At 40.9% G+C, this 14,732-nt stretch overlaps 1 protein-coding gene across 1 annotated transcript in view; it reads right to left on the bottom strand.

The window, feature by feature from the left end:
- Positions 1 to 804: 804 nt before the first annotated feature.
- The window catches only part of LOC130264898 (uncharacterized), a 44,470-nt gene continuing 30,542 nt past the window's right edge, over positions 805 to 14,732 (bottom strand). The window contains exons 7-15 of the mRNA XM_056513520.1: positions 14,323 to 14,433; positions 14,146 to 14,208; positions 4,674 to 4,784; positions 4,474 to 4,536; positions 3,821 to 3,931; positions 3,644 to 3,706; positions 2,977 to 3,087; positions 2,778 to 2,840; positions 805 to 812 (exon numbers count right to left, since the gene is read on the bottom strand). Of these exons, the coding sequence (XP_056369495.1) occupies positions 805 to 812; positions 2,778 to 2,840; positions 2,977 to 3,087; positions 3,644 to 3,706; positions 3,821 to 3,931; positions 4,474 to 4,536; positions 4,674 to 4,784; positions 14,146 to 14,208; positions 14,323 to 14,433 (704 nt within the window). The remainder of the gene's footprint in view (positions 813 to 2,777; positions 2,841 to 2,976; positions 3,088 to 3,643; positions 3,707 to 3,820; positions 3,932 to 4,473; positions 4,537 to 4,673; positions 4,785 to 14,145; positions 14,209 to 14,322; positions 14,434 to 14,732) is intronic.

Consider the following 14,732-nt stretch of genomic DNA (forward strand, 5'->3'; position numbering starts at 1 on the left):
ACGGCTGCACTGGCGCTGGGGCAGAGAGCAGGGACAGCTCAGGGACAGAAGCCAGCCTGGGCACAGGTCACTGCAGGGTCCCTCAGCTACATCGGGTACAGACAGTTCTGGAGACGACAGAAAGCCCAAAAATCTGCAGGACTGGGAACGAGGGGGATAAAAAGAGCTTGTAGGAGGACTTTGAGGTGAAAAACAAACTCAGTTGGACCCAAAACTGGGTAGGAAGGAGTTACCAACATCGCTGTGCTCCTCCTCCCAAGGGAGAGGAGGAAACCCCCACCAACATCACAAACATCCCAGCAAGAGACCCAGGACACTGATGGTTCCCTGTGAGCCCCAGGCTGTGCCTGTGAGCTGTGGGAGCTGAGAAAGCATTGGAATGCCCAGGACAGCACAGAGAGGTGCAGGGGGTATTTCTGTGCTGAGTGCTCACTGCACCACTGGGGCTCCTAAGCATCAGTTCATCCCAGGGGTGTGTGATGGACAAAAGTCCTCCAGGGTAACATCATTGCTGTGTGTCATTACAGTTCCTGCACAAACTCATAGCTTGGATGCGTGACATTTTATTAGGCACTTCCTATTGGTTTTGATATTAATGAATTTAAAGGGTTTAATGTCATTTATTTGATTAAGATGTTTTAAATTAGACATAGTTAAGAGGTTCAATATAGGTTCAATATAGATTCTGTAGGGTGACACACCAGAGGTTGTGCTGGTTCCAGACAAAGAGTAGGTTCTGTAGGGTGTCCCACTAGAGGGTATGTCAGTTCCTGACAAAGTGTAGGATCTGTATTTAGGGTATCTCTAGTGCACTGGATTAAAAGAAAAGAAAAAACAAATCAAAACAGAAACTAGATTTGCTGTTAAATACCTCTCACAAATGAATATATGTGAAGAACTTATAGCTGTTTGCTTCTTGTCTTAAGTGCTTATTTGAAACACAGGCCACTGATTATAGATATTAATCATTATTAGACAAAAGACATTAGCACAAGTATCCTACCCTAGGAAGTGTTGGGAAAAATAGCATTTTATTTGAAGTGAGACAAATATTTACAGACGTCTTTTACACTTAATCATAGTAAATCCTAGGCTGTATTTTTTTAACCAGTAAAAACCCCTAATTTTGCAGTCTCCTTGAAAAAAATTTCAGGTCTGTGTTAGCTTTCACCACCCCTTTTCTCCTCTGAAACAAATCTCAGAAGATTTCTGATAGTACTTACCTTATTGCTGCATAACCTTTGTACTTAAATACTATTGTTATTTCCCTGCACATGCTGTGCAGCATGAAGAGAGATGCTGGCTCTGAACCCATAACCAAGGCTCTCTAACTACTTGAAATGGAAACTTACCATCACTACAGGACCACAAGGGGCATGGATTCCTTAGGGTACAAATGAAAGCAGAAAGGATTCTGTTGAGAAAAAGCAGATTTCAAAAAGCAACAAATGAACAGAATTGATATTATTATGGTTGGAAAGAAAGGCTGTTGGTTCCAGACACAGAATAGGTTCCGTAGGGTGTCCCAGCAGAGGGTATATCATTTCCTGACAAAGTGTAGAATCTGTGTCTAGATTCTCCAAAAGATATTGGAATTAAAAAAAAAAAAAAAAAAAAAAAAAAAAAAAAAAAAAAAAAAAAAATCCAAAAAAAACCACCAAATCAAGGGAAAATTTACATTTGCGGCTAAATACCTCTTACAAAGGTACATATGTGAAGCACTTAGAACTGTTTGCTCATTGTCTAAAGTGCATATTTGAAACAGAGGGCACCTGATTACAGGTATTACCCTTTATTGGACAAAAGACATTGCAACAAATATCCTACTCTCAGAAATGTTGGAAAACAATAGCACTTTATTTGAAGTGCTACACAGACTTAGAGAAATCTTTTACACCCCGTCATTATAACTTCTAGGGTGGGTTTAGTCAGTCCAGAAAACAAACTTACTCTACATTCTCCCTGACAAAAATTTTCATGTGTTAGCTTTCACCACCCCATTTCCTTTCCAGATAAATGTCTCAGAACATTTCTGTTAGCACTGAAACACTGATCTTAGGATTTTAGTTACCTGGCTAAAAATAATGAAAAGTTAGAAGTTGAAAGGAAAACCGAGCTTGAGGTAGTTATCTGAAACTTAAATAATCGATTGTCTGTCATTTATGTTTGCTCAGCTGTGCTTACAATGGGAAAAGATGAGACAAGTAAGTGGACCCAAAGAAACAAAGACAATGCAACCAGAAACCCAGACTTTGTAAAACTGGACTATTCCCAGAAATCACTGATACTGTCACTAATAGAGAAGGTTGAGAGTTCCTCCTTTTAAGGCCCCTCCAACAAAACACTACCCCAGACTTAATTTAAAAAGTCAATCACTCATGTTTAATAGCTATTCCACTAATTACCATAGGAAGCAGGGGATGGGAGGGGCTGTTGTTATGAATATGTATTTGTTTGAACCCTTTGTCACTAAATAAACTCCGATCACCGGTGATTTTGCAGTGCATATTAGAGGATTACCTCACGCTGCTGCCCAGCACTGCATAAACATACACTTTCTAACTTTGAACTGTTAGAGAGTCTTCTCTCCATCAAAGTTGAGCATCGCAATGAGACCAATATTCTTATTTTGGTAAATCAGCTTGAATTTTATTACTCCATTGCCTTTACACTCAATTATTGTTGTTTTATGCCTAGAGAAGCTGTGCAGCATGAAGGGAGATGCTGGCTCAGAACACACATCTAAGTGACTGTAACTGCTTGAAAAGCAGACTTACCATCAGGAGCAGGATCAGGAGGAGTACTGGCTCTTCGGTGTACAAAACGAAGCGGAAAAGGTTCTGCCAGAGAAAGACAATTTACTTCAGAGAATGTCAATATTAAAACCAAAGAAATGCACACAACTGAAACAGTTATGGCTGGAAGGAAAGGCTGTGTTGGTTCCAGACACAGTAAAGGTTCTGTAGGGTGACATACCAGAGGTTGTGTCAGTTCCATGCAAGTTGTAGGTTCTGTAGGGCGTCCTACCAGAGGGTATGTCACTTCCTGACAAAGTGTCAGATCTCTGTCTGGGTTCACCCAAGGATGCTGGAATTTAAAATATAAATAAATAAAGAAATAGCAAATCAAGACAGCATCTGCATTTGCTGTTAAATATCTCTTACAAAGGTGCATATGAGAAGTATTTGTAACTGTTCACTGCTTGTTGTAAGTGCAAATTTGAAACACATAGCACCCAAAATTCGATATTAATCTTTAAAGGACAAAGGACATTAGAACAAGTATATTGTTTTTAGGAAGTGCTGCATAAAATAATAGCACTTTATTTGAAGGGGACCAATATTGTACAGACATCTTTTACTCTTCATCATTATAATTGCTAGAGTGGGTTCTATTAATCCACTAAACAAGTTAATTTTCTAGTCTGCCTGACTAAAATTTTCATGCCTCTGTTAGCTCTCACCACCCAATTTCTCTTCCAGAACAAGTCTCAGAACATTTCTGATAGTACTTACTTTATTGCAGCATTATCTTTGCACTTAACTACTGTTGTTACTTGCCATAGATGCTGTGCAGCGTGAAGGGAGATGCTGCTGAGGAAACCATATCCAAGTGACTGTAACTGTTTAAAAAGGAATCTTACCATGAGGATCAGGACCACGGGGTTTACAAATTCCTTGGAGTACACATGGAAAGCGAAAGTATTCTGTTCAGAGAAAGTAAATTTTAAAGGGAAAATGAAGAGAAATGAAATATTTATGGCTGGAAGGAAAGGCTGTGTTAATTCCAGACACAGTATAGGTTCTTTAGGGTGACACACCAGAGATTCTGCCAGTTCCAGGCACAGAGTAGGTTCTGGAGGGTGTCCTACCAGCGGGTTTGTCAATTCCTAACAAATTGTAGGCTGCGTGTCTAGGCTGTTCCCAGCATGCTGGAATAACAAAAAGGTATTAAAACAAATCAAGACAGAATCTACATTTGCTGTTAAATCCCTCTCACAAAGACACATATGTGAAGTATTTATAACTGTTTGCTTCTTCTCTTAAGTTCTTATTTGAAACGAAGGCATCTGATTACAGATAATAATCTTTATTGAACAAAGGACATTACAAGTATCCTGACCTCGGAAATGGTGGAAAACAAAAGCATTATATTTGAAGTGTTACACATACTTAGAGAAATCTTTTACACCCCATCATTATAACTTCTAGGGTGGGTTTATTTAATCCAGTATGCAAACTTATTCTACAGTCTCCCTGGCAAGAAGTTTTCATGCCAGTGTTAGTTTCACCACCCCATTTCTTTTCTGAAATTGTCTCAGAACATTTCTGTTTTCACGAGTTTTATTAATCCATTATCTTTACACTTAACTAGTGTTGGTTTTTTTGTCTAGAGAATCTGTGCAGCATGAATGGAGATGCTGGCTCTGAACCCACATCTAAGTGACTAAAACTGCTTGAAAAGCAGACCTACCATCAGGAGCAGGATCAAGAGGAGTACTGGCTTCTCGAGATACAAAGCCAAGTGGAAAAGGTTCTGTCACGAAAAAAAATATTTACTTTATGGAATGTAAATATTAAAGCCAAGGAAATGGACAGAACTGAAATAGTTATGGTTGGGAGGAAAGACTGACTTGGTTCCAGACACAGTAAAGGTTCTGTAGGGTGACATACCAGAGCTTGTGTCGGTTCCATGCACGTTGTAGGTTCTGTAGGGAGTCCCACCAGAGGGTATGTCACTTCCTGACAAAGTGTCAGATCTCTGTCTAGGCTCCCCCCAGCATACTGGAATCAAAAAGAAAAAATGAAAATCATATTGATACAGAAATAATGAGAAAAAGGACTAATGTAGATATAGTAGTAGTCATGCTAAGGCTTAGAAAACTGCAGTTTTCGGACAGGCCCTGGAAACCAACATTGTGAAACAATAGTTAAAGAAATTAGTAGGGCGTATAGAACATTTAGAACTGTGAAAACAATAAGGAATTAGTAGAGCATATAGGACATTTAGAAACTTACAAGATAAAGCTAAAGTATAATAATAAATAAAGGGTTCTGGTGATGGGAAAACATGCAAGGGGGATTAAGGGGGGTAGCCTATAGTTCTGAGTAGACAAGCATGTAGAATTTATAACTTTTAGGAATGATATCTACAAGATTTATGTATCTGTATTGTCTTGAAGAATGTGTACTTTTGCAAGTAGACCATTTTGTAAAAAGGTATAAAAACCTGACGGAAAAAGGGAACTGTGGGATCCTGACTTTGGATGCTAGTCCGCAGGTTCCCCGGGCCCTGAATAAAGCACCGCATAAACTAACTCTGTTAGTTTCTGTTCTTTTTGGGGCATCGGGCAACAGTTTTCTGGCGACCCAGATGGGACTCCGGAGGCGGCAGGGGCGGTTCGTGGGCTGATCCACTCCACGCCGGCACCAGGTGATTTCTGGGGAGGACATCAACCCGTGCCCGACCCCGCGCCTGACGGACGACCAGGAGGTAAGCCCGAAGGTGCTTTATTCCTTTTATCGAGGGAAAGGGGGGCCTGCCGATTAAGTGGGAACGGCGTTTCCGCACGGGGGTCACAGACGTCTTTAAGGTTGTGGAAAAGCCTAGGCGCTGACCGTCAGACGCGGCAGTGACTGCGCAGGTTCAGCACTTGCCACTCGCGGAGACGAGAAAGGCAAGGTTTGTGGAAAGGGTGTCAGTGTTGTGTGTGGTGTGTATTGTGTTAAAAAAAAAAAAAAAAAAAAAAAAAGAGGTGCAATGATGCCTTTAAAAACGTTTAAAACTCTAGCAAGTTCCGGGATGGAAATCCCAGACGATTCACCTTTGGGCTGTATATTACAACATTGGAATGTGGGGAATTTTGGTCAAGAATTAAGTAAAAAGAAGTTGATTGATTTTTGTAATCATGTATGGCCTTTATATGAACCCGATGGTATGCAATGGCCTAGGAACGGTACACTGAATCCTGACATTATTACACCTTTGATGCATTTCCTGTAAAGTAATGAAAAATGGGATGAAATACTGTATCTAGACCTCTTTTATTATTTGAAAGATAAACCGGAGTGGCAAAAGGAGTGTGGGATCATGGTTTTGAATCATTAAAACTGAATTGTGAAGGATGTAAGGGGTGGCAGAAAGAGAAGGAATGCTCGGTTAAGTTTTCGGAACCTGAAGAGGATGTTTCTTTGCTGATAGCCCCTAGTGCCCCTCCGATGGAAGAACGTGGAGAAAGTATGCTAGAGGTAGAAAGGGAGGATCAAGAAACAAAAATAGAAACCGCAGATATACCACGTACCCCCTTATGTGAAAGAACTCGGAGAGGGCGGTGGGAGGTAGAAAGGAAGAAAAAGGAGGGAGGTGCTCATTTAATGGTGCCGCTGCGTGAAGCAGTCAGGCCGCAGGGGGAACGGGTCATAGTGAAAGTTCCCTTTTCTCCGAATGATTTACTGATTTGGAAACAATCAGCAGGGGCGTATAGGGAAGATCCTGAACGGACTGCACGGGTGGTAAAAATGGTAATTAAGACTCAGAACCCGGATTGGAATGATTTACAAGTTTTGTTAGACACAATAATGGATTCTACTGAAAAGGAAATGGTGTTTAAAGCCATGACAGAGAAAGCACGGGAAATGATTAGGTTGCGGCTTGCGGATGGTACAGTAAATGACTTAGTGCCTAGGGAAGATCCGGAGTGGGATCCCAACTCGACGGGCGGGTCTCGGAGACTTAAAGCTTATCAGGATTTGTTAACAGAAGGAATACGGAATGGAATACCAAAAACTTTGAATTGGTCTAAGTTATATTCGGTCAGACAGGAAAAGAATGAGTCTCCATCAACCTTTTTAGAGCGGCTTAAGGAGACAGCTCGTAGATACACTAATTTAGAAGTTGAGGGAGAATCGGGAAAATTACAGCTAGCATTAATTTTTATGGGGCAGTCCCAGGAAGATATTAGAAAGAAATTACAAAAATTGGAGGGGGAAGATACTCGGAATTTAGATAAACTATTGGAAGTCACATGGAAGGTGTATAATAATAGGGAAAAAGAAACTGCCAGGAAACAACAGGCTACTATGTTAGCGGTGCTACAGCAAGTGGCTGGAAATAATATGAGAGGAGGGAGCCGTGGACGTGGACGAGGGAGGGGAAGAGGAATAGCAAAGGGGGAAATGCCAATGGGTGCGGGAGGACTCATGGGTTCAATTGAATATGGGAAGAGGAAGAATGCAGCTGGGGACAGACCAATGTGCTCTATGTAAAAATAGAGGACATTGGAAAAATGAGTGTCCTCTCAACCAAGGGATGGGTTTTGGGGGAGGAATTATAGCCAGTGGGGATGGAAATCAGGGATTAATGAATACAGGTGCTCTCCCGGGAAATCCACAAGGTGTCGCCCAGGCCTTTATGATGGGGAATTACCAGAATCAGAGCTGACTAGACCAGGATTTAAAGGTAATAATGGAAGTAGATGGGGAACCGTTAGAATTTAGAGTAGATACGGGGGCATCATTTCAGCTGTCAACACTAAGATAGGACCTTTGAGTGATTCTACTATTCAAGTAGTGGGAGTTACGGGACAAGTTGAGGAACGAACATTTTTGCGACCATTAGATATAAAATTTGGGGGGAAGGAATTTGACCATCGATTTTTATATATGCCAAATAGCCCAGAATCACTATGTGGGAGGGATTTATTGTCAATGTTAGAAGCAAAGATAATATTTGAAAAAGGTAGAATAAGATTAGAATTTCCCGAGGAGAATATTGCTAAGCTGTTTGTAGTGAAAGAAGTAGAAGCAGTAGAAATACCACAAGAAATAGAGCAAGCTGTAGTACCATGGGTATGGGAAACAGGAGTACCTGGAAAATCAAAAGCGGCACAACCAGTTGTAATAGAACTAAAAGAAGGAGCCTCCCCAGTAAGGGTAAAACAATATCCTTTGAAATTGGAAGCACGAATAGGAATAGCACCCATGATTGAACAATTTCTTAGCTTAGGAATTTTACAGGAATGTGAGTCAGAATTCAATACTCCGATATTCCCAGTTAGAAAGCCAAATGGTAAGTATAGATTAGTTCAAGATTTAAGAGCAATTCATAATATCACTAAAGATATACACCCAGTAGTAGCTAATCCGTATACGTTGTTGACAGCTGTGTCGGAAAAGTTTAAGTGGTTCACAGTGATTGATTTGAAAGATGCATTTTTCTGTATCCCCTTGGCACTTGAAAGTAGGAAATACTTTGCCTTTGAGTGGGAGAACCCAGACACGGGACGTAAGAAGCAGCTCACCTGGACGCGTCTACCACAAGGATTCAAAAACTCACCAACTATTTTTGGAAATCAATTGGCTCGAGAGTTAGAAGAATGGAAGATGACTCAGGTAAAAGAATCACCTTTTTTATATGTTCTCCTGCAATATGTTGATGATATCTTTATAGCCTCCGCAGAAAAGGATGTTTGCCTTAGACTCACCATTGAATTACTTAATATGCTGGGACAAGCTGGATACCGAGTATCGAAAGAAAAAGCTCAGCTGGTAAGAGCCCAAGTGATTTACCTAGGCTGCGAAATTTCACAAGGGGTGCGAAAGTTAGGAATCAATCGAGTACAAGCAATTTGCACCATACCCACACCACGAAATCCGCAAGAGTTAAGATCCTTTTTGGGCATGATAGGGTGGTGCCGCTTGTGGATTCCGGAATTTGGACTGAAAGCAAAACCCCTGTATGAAGCAGCCAAAGGCCCTGTGTTTCAGTGGGGACAAATGCAAGAAAAGGCATTTCAGAGTTTGAAACAAGCTTTAAAGGAAGCCCCAGCACTAGGATTGCCAGATCTCACAAAACCTTTTCAACTATACGTAAAGGAGAGACAGAGACTGGCAATAGGGGTTCTCACCCAAAAATTGGGCTCATGGAAGCGCCCGGTGGGGTACTTCTCAAAGCAGCTAGACTCTGTAAGTGCCAGATGGCCCAGTTGTCTTAGGGCTGTGGCAGCAACAGTGCTTCCAATTCGAGAAGCCAGAAAATTGACTTTGGGAAAAAGGATGGAAGTATTTGTTCCCCATATGGTCATTGCAGTTTTGGAACAAAAAGGAGGGCATTGGCTCTCGTCGGGTCGCATGTTACAATATCAGGCACTCCTCCGAGAACAGGATGACATTGAATTAAAAATAACCAATCATCTCAATCCAGCAGAATTTCTTAGGAGCAGCAGCCAGGAAGAAGGAGGCGAATTGACACATGATTGCGTAGAAATCATTGAACAGGTATATGCCAGCCGGAATGACCTGAAAGATGAACCTTTGGAAAATCCGGAATGGGAACTGTTTACAGATGGATCCAGCTTTGTGGAAAACGGAACCAGGTATGCGGGATACGCAGTAGTGACTTTGACACAAATAATAGAAGCTCGAGCTTTAACCCCGGGAACTTCAGCCCAGAAAGCCGAGATACAAGCTCTGGTAAGAGCCTTAGAACTGAGTCAAGGGAAAAGAGTAAACATTTGGACTGATTCAAAATATGCCTTTGGAGTAATACATGTACATGGAGCACTATGGAGAGAAAGAGGACTGTTGAATTCTCAAGGATCAGAAATTAAGCACAAAGAACAAATATTAGCACTATTGGAAGCAGTGCATAAACCTCAGGCAGTAGCAGTGATGCATGTAAAAGGACATCAAAATGAAGAGGGAAAAGCATTCCAAGGAAACCAGCTGGCTGACAGAGTTGCCAAACAGGTTTCTCGAGAGGTATGGACACAATTAGCTTTATTGCCAGTGCGAATTAACCCTGCCACTTCTTTTCTTGAGCAGAAACCATGGTATACACATGAAGATGAGAAGCTTGCTCAATTTGTTCAGGCCCAGAAGAACGAAAAAGGATGGTATGTCACTGCTGAAGGTCAGGTTGTACTGCCAGCAAAAGTAATGAAAACAATTTTAGAAATCGAACATAACAAGTGCCATTGGGGAGCAGACGCATTGGTACAATTTTTAAAACGTAAGGTGATTTCCAATCAGATGTTAACAGTGGCAAAACGGATTAACGCCATGTGTCCAGTCTGTATTAAAAATAACCCAGTGACACGAAGGCAAATACAACTAGGAAAGTTACAAGTGGGGCCGCAACCAGGAGACTATTGGCAAATAGATTTCTCAGAGCTACCAAAAGCACAAGGGTACCATTATTTACTGGTGTATGTGTGTACCTTTTCAGGGTGGCCAGAAGCCTTCCCATGCAGGACTAACCAAGCAAAGGAAGTAATTAAAACTTTACTACGGGAAATCATCCCTAGATTTGGAATCCCATTAGGAATGTCCTCAGATAGAGGACCTCACTTTGTAGCTAGAGTAGTCCAAGAGGTAGCCAGAGTGTTAGGGATAGTTTGGAATCTCCATATGCCCTGGAGACCACAATCTAGTGGCCAAGTAGAACGGATGAATCAGACATTGAAAGGGCAGATTAAGAAAATTTGTCAGGAAGCGAAGATACAGTGGCCTCAGGCACTACCTCTAGCCTTGCTAAGAATCAGGATTAAACCCAGAGAAAGGATAGGAGTAAGTCCATACGAAATTTTGTATGGCAAACCATATCATACTACAACTTACAAAGGGGACCCTCGCTTAGTAGGAGATCAAGCATTGTTGAGTTACATTTTGTCTTTAAATAAAGTCCTTATAGCGCTGCGAGGAGCATTGCAGTGGAACCGGCCCCTGCCCTTGGAGAATCCTGTCCATGACATACAGCCAGGAGATCAAGTATATGTGAAGAACTGGAATACGGAACCCTTGAAAGAAGTATGGGACGGTCCTCACCAGGTGATCATGACTACCTACACGGCAGTGAAAGTCCAAGGGATCGAAAACTGGATTCACTACACTCGAATCAAGAAGGTCCCGTCAAGATGGGAAGTACAGCCTCTGTCAGCAACAAAGCTGGTGTTCGGGGCAAGGACTTAGTTCTTTTAACATTAGTCTGTATAATGCAGGTGGGAGAAGCATTTGTTAAAATTACAGTTCCGGAGCCAGATGTAATGGTGCCTGAGGGGGCGGGAGTAAATTTAACCTGTTTGTTTTCTGACAACCAGATAACTGGATTAAAAGAAGTAAAGGTAACCTGGAAACAAATCACCACAGACGAGGTATTTACAGAAGGAATCGTGACATTTTGGGATATGGAACAGCACAGATGTAACACCACATTGACAATATCTCATATGCAAGTTGATCAGGTAGGACAATTCTCATGCATTGTGTGGATTAGAGAAAGCTTTGATTATGGGGACATAAATGTAGGTATTCTGAAAGAGAATAAAACCCGAAGGGGGTACTCGGTGCAGGTAATACCAGTTAGTGCACGGGTAGATATGTGGGATGGATTGAGAGATACAAGCTTGGCATTACAGAGAAACCAGGAACAACAAAACTTAGTAGTAGGGTTAATTCAAGATTTTGGACAAATACGAAACGTATCAAAAATAACGGCATGTTTACCTCTGCCACAAGCTGCAGGGGAACCAATCCTTTGGGGAGTGATTCCGGTAGGAAATCTACCCCTAATAAAAAGAGGTGAAAATGGAAGTTGTAAATTAAAATTACGAAATAAAATCGAAATTGAAGAAATATGGGAAAAGGTTGGAGAAACATTAAGATTATTAACCTATAAGGACTGTCTAATTAGCCATGGGAGGTTAGGACAAATTAGGGATTGGGGAATTCAAGTAGTGGCAGGGGGAAAAGTAAAACCTGAAGATGCTGCTAAGTGGGAATGTTTTATACCACATTGGCAAAAGAAAAGAATACCTAAAAAATGAAAGCTATTATGAAATGATATGCCAGAACTCGTCCCGGCAGGAATCCTCGTGGGACAGTTGGAAAACGGTATGGGGCCCCAGCATATTAGAACATTATAGTTACATCGGACAAGTTAATTGGTGTGTCCAATGGACGGGAAGCAGAAATGCCACTTACACAGAAGTATCTCAAAGCAGCACTTCTACAAAAACTTTGAGCGCCACAAAAGAAAATTGGAACTGCACCCAAATTCTCACCTGTGACACTCCAGGGAATCAAATTAGTTGGGCACCGGTCAGAATGCTTATAAAATGGGGTTGTGAGTGTAGAAAACTTAACCATACAATTCCAGGAAGAGCTTTCCCGCAGGACCAGAAGGGTAAAACTTTGAGCTGTAAGGATACAACTATCAGGAGTCCAGGAAATTTAGTATGGATTATGGGACATGGACAATGGAGAACACATTTACCGTTAGACGGGCCTGTAACACAAATTACCTTAGGGGTTCCCACATTATGTCCTTTTTGGAAACAGTCTAAATTAACGCAGCAAGAGATGCAGTCACGAGCAAAGAGAGAAACAAATGAAGTAGCAGAAGAACTAGGACTGGGAGATGAAGATGAATGGCATGAACCCTCATCAGGAGTTAAATTTGGATGGGTACTGGAATCCTTGTTTGCACCAATTTCTACATCTAGAAACCGGGAGATGCTGTACAAATTATTAGGACAAACTGAGAAGATGGCCGCAGTTACAAAGAAAGGATTTAGGCATCTAAACTTACAGTTGCAGGCAACGACAAGAATGACAATCCAAAATAGAATGGCATTAGACTTACTTTTATTAAAAGAACATGGAGTCTGTGGATACCTCCAAGGAAAGGTTGACCATTGCTGCGTACATATCCCAAACATCACAGAAGAAGTAGAAAAGGACATAAGTCAATTAGAACAAATTGAAACAAAAGTGCATGAAGTCCAGGAGGAAGCTGAACATAACTGGGTAGGAGCACTGTTTAGCTCCCTAGGAATCCAAGTCTCTGGTTGGATATCATCAATTGTACAATGTGTAATAATGATTGTATTGATTATTGTAGTATGCATGATTATGTATAGATGTCTTTTAGGAATGATTGCCAGAGAAGGAACTCATACTCGACGTGTTATGAGAGCACTGACTCGGAAAGAAGTAATCCTGCCAACTCGAAGACTCACCATCCTACATAGAAACCATAACTTGAAGAATTGAGCATCCTTGCAGAAAATCTGAAGAATGCTCAAAAGGGGGGAGTTGATACCGAAATAATGAGAAAAAGGACTAATGTAGATATAGTAGTAGTCATGCTAAGGCTTAGAAAACTGCAGTTTTCAGACAGACCCTGGAAACCAACATTGTGAAACAATAGTTAAAGAAATTAGTAGGGCGTATAGAACATTTAGAACTGTGAAAACAATAAGGAATTAGTAGAGCATATAGGACATTTAGAAACTTACAAGATAAAGCTAAAGTATAATAATAAATAAAGGGTTCTGGTGATGGGAAAACATGCAAGGGGGATTAAGGGGGGTAGCCTATAGTTCTGAGTAGACAAGCATGTAGAATTTATAACTTTTAGGAATGATATCTACAAGATTTATGTATCTGTATTGTCTTGAAGAATGTGTACTTTTGCAAGTAGACCATTTTGTAAAAAGGTATAAAAATCTGACGGAAAAAGGGAACTGTGGGATCCTGACTTTGGACGCTAGTCTGCAGGTTCCCCGGGCCCTGAATAAAGCACCGCATAAACTAACTCTGTTAGTTTGTGTTCTTTTTGGGGCATCGGGCAACAATATCAAGATTGAATCTGGTTTTGCTGTAAATACCTTCCACAAAGGCACATACGTGAAGTTCTTACATCCGTTCGCTTCTTGTCTTAACTGCTTATTTGAAACACAGAGCACCTGATTATACATATTAATCTTTATAGGACAAAGGATATTAGCACAAGTATCCTGCCTTAGGAAGTGCTAGAAATCAATAGCACTTTATTTGAAGTGGGAACAATATTTGCAGGCATCTTTTACTCTTCTTCATAATGGCTAAAATGTAGTTTATTAATCCAGTAGGAAAACTAGTTGACAGTCAAACAGACAGAAATTTTCATGCCTCTGTTAGCTTTCAGCACCCAATTTCTCTTCCAGAACAAGTCTCAGAACATTCCTGATAGTACTTACTTTACTGCTGCATTATCTTTGCACTTAACTACTGTTGTTACTTGCCATAGATGCTGTGCAGCGTGAAGGGAGATGCTGCTGAGGAAACCATATCCAAGTGACTGTAACTGTTTAAAAAGGAATCTTACCATGAGGATCAGGACCATGAGGTTTACGGATTCCTTGGGGTACACATGGAAAGCGAAAGTATTCTGTTCAGAGAAAGTAAATTTTAAAAGGAAAATGAAGAGAAATGAAATATTTATGGCTGGAAGGAAAGGCTGTGTTGGTTCCAAACACAGTATAGGTTCTTTAGGGTGACACACCAGAGATTCTGCCAGTTCCAGGCACAGAGTAGGTTCTGGAGGGTGTCCTACCAGCGGGTTTGTCAATTCCTAACAAATTGTAGGCTGCGTGTCTAGGCTGTTCCCAGCATGCTGGAATAACAAAAAGGTATTAAAACAAATCAAGACAGAATCTACATTTGCTGTTAAATCCCTCTCACAAAGACACATATGTGAAGTATTTATAACTGTTTGCTTCTACTCTTAAGTGCTTATTTGAAACAGAGGGCATCTGATTACAGATAATAATCTTTATTGGACAAAGGAGATTACAACAAATACCCTGACATCGGAAATGGTGGAAAACAAAAGTATTTTATTTGAAGTTCTACAAATACTTCGATAAATCTTTTACACCCTATCATTATAATAGCTAGGTTGGGTTCATTCAA

Source organism: Oenanthe melanoleuca, chromosome Z, assembly GCF_029582105.1.
Source record: "Oenanthe melanoleuca isolate GR-GAL-2019-014 chromosome Z, OMel1.0, whole genome shotgun sequence".
Taxonomy (NCBI): Eukaryota; Metazoa; Chordata; class Aves; order Passeriformes; family Muscicapidae; genus Oenanthe; species Oenanthe melanoleuca.